General features: G+C 34.8%; 1 protein-coding gene across 1 annotated transcript; it reads right to left on the reverse strand.

Annotated features, from left to right (window-relative positions):
• Positions 1-226: 226 nt before the first annotated feature.
• LOC132641826 (SUPPRESSOR OF GAMMA RESPONSE 1) lies at positions 227-7,143 on the reverse strand. Its single transcript, XM_060358918.1, has 6 exons — positions 6,989-7,143; positions 3,655-3,790; positions 3,139-3,325; positions 2,393-2,898; positions 1,173-1,577; positions 227-596 (listed from the first exon to the last, which is right to left on the reverse strand). Exons 1-6 carry the CDS (start codon positions 6,994-6,996, stop codon positions 525-527), a joined length of 1,314 nt encoding a protein of 437 aa, XP_060214901.1. The 5' UTR covers positions 6,997-7,143; the 3' UTR covers positions 227-524.
• Between the last annotated feature and the right edge of the window lie 462 nt (positions 7,144-7,605).

Genomic DNA, 7,605 nt, shown 5'->3' on the forward strand with positions numbered 1-7,605 from the left:
AGACTTGGAGCATCTGATAGAGTGCTAAAAAGATACCTTTGTTGTGTGCTTGAGAAGAAATAAGTTCACATACAACATATAAATACTCTAAAAGAATATGTAAGAAGGGATACAACATTGAACAAGATTAGAAATATCACACATGAACGAGGGCACAAATAGAAGATAAGTCATAGATGAGGAAGCACAAAGTAGAAAAGAACATCTCTCACATGCAAACACTAACTGAGCAGGCAAAAAAATGTAAAGTTGCATAGGAAATAAAGTACTAGTAAAGCTCAGATATGCAGTTATAAACTTGTATTTACAAGGTTAACTAAGCAAGAAATCCAGATTCGGTCAACGAACTTTCTTGCACAAAAAGCATTAAGGTGGCATTGAAGCATTGCCGCACATTGGTTACAAAACAGTAAGTTGCATCAATAGTTTCCATTAACTTGCGGTAGACATAGTTTCGTCACAAGCTTGACAAAAAACTGATCACAAGGATTAGCATTCTCGATAGCATTTGTTGAATTATGATCTCAACCAGTTTGAGAATCAAAACTATACTTGTTCCCACCCCAGGCAATGTAACTGTCCTGTGATCCAAACTCCTGCAGAAATTTGACATTGAATCAAAAACTAAACAAAAACAAAGAAGAGATAAACCTCATTAATTTTTGGTTTAATACATAGACAACCCCTTAAACTTGTCAGCAAATTACAGTCTATTTTAGTTGAGCATCTTAACACATGATAAATTGTTCCCATTAGACACTTTTGGTTCAAGTTCTGAAGAAATTTTTGCTCGTGTTCTCAAGCATCTATTAGGTAGTCATGTTAATCACATAAGAAATGTCACTTCCTTTCATTATTCACATCAACCTCAATTGGAACATGCTTGCAGTTTTACGACTTATTGAGACTAATGCATATAATTAAAGGAGGTGATATATTTTAAGTAGTTAACTTATCTACGTAATAAGCACTTGAGAATACATGCAAAAACTTTTCCAAAATTTGAACTTAAAGTGTCTAATAGGAACACTTTATCATGTGTTCAGGTGTTCAATGGGAACAGGTTCTAGTTTGAGTGTCTAAATGAAATTTACTAGCAAGTTTAAGGGCCTGTCGATGTATTCTGCCAATTTATTGTGTAAATGTTATGGTAGATAGAAAAATAAACTTACAAGTTGACTAAGTCGAAAATCAGGTGGTGTGTCAATGTCTATGTTGGCTGGATCAAGAACAAAATTTTGGCACTCCTCCAAATCCTTCTTCAGGTCCTCTGGTCCTAAACGAGCATAATCAGCAAGTCTAGGTTTACATTTCTGCACTTTGTCATTTTCACTTCCGTCCCTATTTGGAGACTGGCTCGCAAGAAGATCATCACACAAGGATAGCCCTTCTACAAGTTGCTGAGAATTTAGCAAATATTGTGACTCGCTGTCCCACCATTTCGGGTCATCACCAGTCTCGGTCTCAACTTTTGTCCCGGTTTCATCAATCTGATTCTCTATTATTTGATCTTGATTATTCTCAGTCTGCTCAGGAAGAGCTCTCATGTCATCTTCTATGTAATCCTTCTCATGATACTGCATGTAAAGCAAGAAGAGAGTAAGAAAAAGATGTTTCACAATACTGATAAAAATCACTACTATAGTCAAATCTCTCTATAACGGTGTTATTTGTCCAGATATTTTTTGGCTGATATGGCGAATGCTGTTATAGAGAACATATAATATAACATAACATGAAAAATAGGCTACAAAGAAAACTTGGCTGTCATAGTGAAATGTCATTATAGAGGATTGTTATAGAGAAGTCTAATTGTACTTGACATAAATACTTCATTTGGATTATTATGGTGGGAATGAGGAATTATTAATGCAATTTGAAATGAATATTTTATTTGGATTTTCATTTTTATAAGAAGTAGAAGAAGCTCAACTTATAGGCTCAAAACCAAAGATTCGAAATAACCAAACCGATTAATCCTAAACCGAACTTAAAAAGAACGATCCAATCCTAACTTATTTCGATTGGATTGTGATTTCTTGAATCTCAGAATCGAAAATCCAAACAAAGTTTTCATATCCAATCAGACGATAAAATCATAGAGGTCGAGGAAATGGAGAAACATACTATATTGGTCTAATTATATGTACTCCCCCCACCCACTTTTACTTGTCCACTATACTAAAAATAGATGTCCACTTTTACTTGTCCAGTTTGGAAAACCATGAGATAATTCACTTATAATAATTTGGGGTAGTAATATAGTAAAATAACCATTTTATTTATTGCTTCTTAAGGGATGTGCCAAGACAAATATGGACAAGCAAACATGGACGGAGGGAGTAACATTGACATTGACCAGCAACAACAAGAACATTGCATGTGGTAATACCTGGGTAATGGGACTGATGTTAGAAGCAGCAAGTTGCTGTCTTGCATCCATAGTTGAAGATAGTCTCTCACCCCGAGGGGGTTCAGGAGTCAGAGACTTTGGGCTATGTGGATCTACTTTAGCAACCAGACATTCGGACTCCTCGGGGAATTCTTGTTCCATTTTTTCGCCCTGCTTGACCTGCTGCTGCTGCTGATAAAATACTTTAGACACAACATATTCCCCTTCCCTTTCATCCTCCCCTGTTCCTAGGTGATACTGGTGCATCACCCAATTCGTCTTCTCAGCTTTCCCACCCTTCCCCACTGGGCTTACATAAAGAACCATAATCTTCTTACACCCTCTTTGAATTCCATCTAAGATAACAGGTTTTGTGCGACCAGTCTTATGCCAACGGACATCGGAAGCATTATCACCATGTATTTTCCTACGCTTACGTGTTCCCGTATTATAAGCCTTAATTGCTCGGTGAAAGAAGTGTGAGACACTTCCATCCTGCTTAACACCTACAAAACTTGTATTCAGCAAAAGCGAAAATCCATAATAAAACAAAAACAGAAAGTGCAGGAATGCCAGGAACAGGAATAGGATCGTCTTTGTTAGGGCTTTTTTCATTTTTGTCCCATCAGCCGAAATTATTTACAGGCGCTCGCCAAAAAATACAAAAGACATACACTCTAATGATGTATATTAAATGAAATGTATATTTATTATACAATATGTATAGTATACCCTCTTTTTTATACCTGGTAAATTTTGAGGATGTGTATAGCAGATTCCGTCATCCTCATTAACAGTTGGAATGAACTCATCAATAAAAGGATGGGGCTGCCGATCTCCACCTCCGACTTTTCCAAGTAAGTGCCAAATAACCTCTTGATCAGTTGGATCAAATTTTACACCTCTCGGTAATCCTGGCCAGTCATGGCTGACCTGGAAAGGTCAACCTTAATGTTTCAGTTAAAGGTACCATAGCTACCAATTGTTCGATAACCTTTGTTCATTTCCCCTCCATTCAAATTATTTGAACTTTTTTTTCTCGAAATGCCAAAGGTTGGAAAGAGAGGGGAAGAGACCAGAGAGATCTAGAAAAAAGAGGTCATTTTACCTTTACCGCATACCATGATAAGAATTCAACAAATATATTAACAGGGATAAAGATATTCAACAAATATATTAACAGGGATAAGTAAAATTCATGTGCCAAGACTCTTACGTCATTATTTTTTTGGTAAATAAAGATTTTATTTAACAAATCTTACGTCATTATTATCAATGATAAACTGGCACTTAGGGCAAGATTTTGTAGGGTTGCTCTTCCAATTCACTGTTCCAGGATCACCTGATGCACTCTTAATTTTTGTTGCAATCCTCTTACTGTCAACTAACCATGCCGGCCTGCAAAGTACAACCACAACTATGAGAACTACAGTATTAAAACATGGATACCTTCTAAATTCTATAGCGCATATGACTGGAGTTAGATACAAGATCCCCCCCCCCCCAACAACCCAAGCCCAACCCCCCGGAGTTACTGATTTTATTTAGCCCAAGCATGACAAATAAGATGAAGTTGCAACCTCTTCCTTTTGGCCTCGCTTTCTCATCACATAATTAAAAACAGTCAACGAGGTACGGTTTGTGGGATGTGTCATCCATTGTGTGAATTTTCTCATTTTTAAGTTGTATGAGGAGGCTTCTGGAGCTACCAAAGGAAGATGTTAGGGTCTTCTATTTTTTTTATAACCGTGGTGTCTGGGCCAGCTTGAGCGCAACTCAATTAATTCCATGGGAGACTTGCTACCTTCCACCAACAACAGGTCACTAGTTCTGTTTCTCTTGCTTCAGGCATACAAAATATCCTTATGAAGAAATATGACTCGTTATTAAGACCCAAAAGATAAAAGTAGATTACAAACAAGTAATCTTCTTCTCTTTACTTTAAAATCAAAGAAAAGAAATTCATCATCCTCCTAGATGATAAAGGATCTTATTGCCGTAGTCAATAGCCTAAACTTCCACTAGATTCATTTGTACGAAAAGAGAGAAGCACATTGAAGTTTCAATGAATAACACACTGATAATTCCACATATAACCTGTTTGGGCAAGCTTCTAAAATAAGCTTAGTTTGAAAAGTGTTTTTTCAAAAAAGTAATTTTGGTGAGAAGCAGTTTGTGTTTCGCTAATCAATTGGAAAAACACTTTTGGACAGCAATTAACGTTTGGTCAATCTTTTAAAAAGTGTTTCTAAGTGTATTTTCTAAAAAGTGTTTTTCAAAAATGTACTTTTGGGGAAAAGCTACTTATTTCAGCTTCTGCTCAAAAGCACTTTTTCTTCTCCTAAAAATTTGGCCAAAAACCTCAACTTTGGAAAACAAAAAATTCAAAAAAAAAACACTTTTGGCCTTGAAGATTGGCCAAACAGACGGATAATCAGGTGTAACAATCATACTCCAAAAACACTATCTTTGGCTTCGCCAAGTTGTCAAAGTGAAGATGATTGAAATCTAAAATACTAAAGTTGAAACTCCTAGATCAGTACATAGTGAGAAATTTCTCTGGATGGTAAAAAATTCGGTCGGTTATGTTATTAGCCCAATCATCTGGAAAAAAATTGTAACATCTCATAGTATTACTACATGAAAGAAATCCAAAATTAACATCCTACAAATGCTAAAGAAAAGGGCAGAAACATGACAAACAAGCTTTTCGAGTAAGTACCATAACAATTGAATTTAATTACTAATCCATCACCTATGCCTCAATCCCAAATTAGTTGGGAATAGCACTTGTGATCATCAAAAAGTTCTTGAGACACGTACTGAATCTATCTCAAAGAACAATTAGTTTGATTAATGCACAAATTATTTCCAATTCGGATTCAAAAGTAGAAAGTTCACAACCTCATTCAACCAAGGAAACCCCTTCAAACTGATTGAAAGAAAAAAAAATTAGAACCTCTACCCCTTTTAGAGCATCACCAAACGGTCGGTTTTGATTTTTAAACAAAAAGATTCCAACCAACAGTTGAATCAAGCCAAAGTATCTGCTCAGCATAACTCAAATAGATAAATAGAACTTTATCCCTTCATCAAAATCACAACTTTAAGTTATTCCTTGACTTCAAGAACCCAATAACAAGTAAAGAGCCAGACTTCGCTCGAATAACGAAGCACCTACAAACCCATTCACTGAAAGGAAACATCAAAATCTACGGAGCCGTTTGGCCATGAGAATTTTTTATTCACTTCTTTTCTAAAACAATTTCACTTTATTTCAAAATCAGTGTTCGGTTATAAATTTTCCAAATCCAACTTCGACTTGGATTCCAAATTTGGAGAAGTGCTCCAAGCCTGTTTTCCAACTCCATCTTCATAAATTCCAATTATGGTGTTCTCTTCTCTCATTAGCAAAAAGTATAACCAAACACAACTTCATCTTCCACTCCAACTTCATAATTTCAAACAAAGTGAAAATAATTTGGAATCTATGACCAAACGCCTACTTAGAGAGTCACTCATTGGTCGATTTTGAGTTTTGGGCAAAAAGAAACATTTTATCATTCAATCAAGCCAAAGTATAAGCCCACAAAACTAAATAGATAAATACAACTTTATCCATTCACCAAAATCACAACTTTAAGAGCCAGACCTCACTCGACCAACAAAACCACTTCAAACCCATTCACTAAAAGGAACCATCAAAAGCTCCGAACACTGAGCATAACTCATTAGCCGATTTCGAGTTTTCGAGCAAAAAGTACTCCAAAATCTATCATTGAATCAAACTAAAGTATCTGCTCACAAAAACTCAACAGACAAATACAACTTTACCAATTCATCAAAATCACAACTTTAAGTCATCCCTTTACTATATCAACAAAGTAAACAGCCACAACTCACTCTACCAAAGAAACCCCTTCAAGCCCATTCACACACACACACACACAAAAAAAAAAAAAAAAAAACATTAAACCTACTAGAAAGAATCACAGATAAAAACCCCAGAAAAACACAATACACAAATTAAAACTTCACCCATTATCCAGAATCACAACTTTAGTCATCCCTTAACTTCAAGATTCAACATGCATTAGTAAAAATCCAATCTTTTTCATATCAATTTACTGATTACGTAAATAAAAATTGAAACTTTAGCAGAAAAACACAAAAACTCAACAGACAAATACAACTTTACCAATTCATCAAAATCACAACTTTAAGTCATCCCCTAACTTTATCAACCCAGTAAACAAAGTAAACAGCCAAACTCACTCTACCAAAGAAACCCCTTCAAGCCCCCCCCCCCCCCACCAACCCACCCCCCACAGACACACAAAAAAAAAGGAAAAAAAAAAACATTAAACCTACTAGAAAAAATCACACATATCAACCCCAGAAAAACAAAATACACAAATTAAAACTTCACCCATTAACCAAAATAACAACTTAAGTCATCCCTTAACTTCAAGATTAAACATACATTTATAAAAATCCAATCTTTTTCATATCAATTGACTAATAATGTAAATAAAAATTGAAAGTTTAGCAAAAAGATACAAAAAGGGGTCAAAGTAAAAGAGAGAATTTGCATACTTAGCCATTGAAGAATGATATAATCAAAGAGCATCAAAACCCTTTCTCGATTTTATTCTCCTGTTTTTTTGGGTATATTTAAGAATGTCCCAAAAAGTACAGCACTACTGTTTTTTTTTTTTTTTTTTTTTTTTTTTAATAACAGCACTACTGGTTTCTTTGTAGTTTCCCACTTTTTTATTCTTTTTTTTCCTTCAGTTATTTTTGAAATTTAAAAACGTGTTTTTCCTTTGGACTGTGACGAGCTTACCGACAAGAAAAGACCTCTTCTTTAACAGCAAAATAATGGTTCTTGACCAAAAAAAAAAAGGACTTAAAGAGTCAAATAACAATATTTTCTTGTCTGCATAAAAAGATACTCTCCCTCCGTCCCAAAATACTTGTCTTACTTGCTAAAAATATTTATCATTTTATTTAGCTAAGATATTATTTTTATGAGGTTTTTTTTTCACTTTACTCTTGTATTAATTAGCAATATTTAAGAGGTTTTGATCGTTAATGTAATACATATTTATTGAGGAGAGATACATAATGAATATATTACGAGGATAAACTAATCAAAATACTACTCTTATACAAATGCTTTTTTAAAAGGCGTGTCATGAAAAATACATAAG

Source organism: Lycium barbarum, chromosome 5, assembly GCF_019175385.1.
Source record: "Lycium barbarum isolate Lr01 chromosome 5, ASM1917538v2, whole genome shotgun sequence".
Taxonomy (NCBI): domain Eukaryota; kingdom Viridiplantae; phylum Streptophyta; class Magnoliopsida; order Solanales; family Solanaceae; genus Lycium; species Lycium barbarum.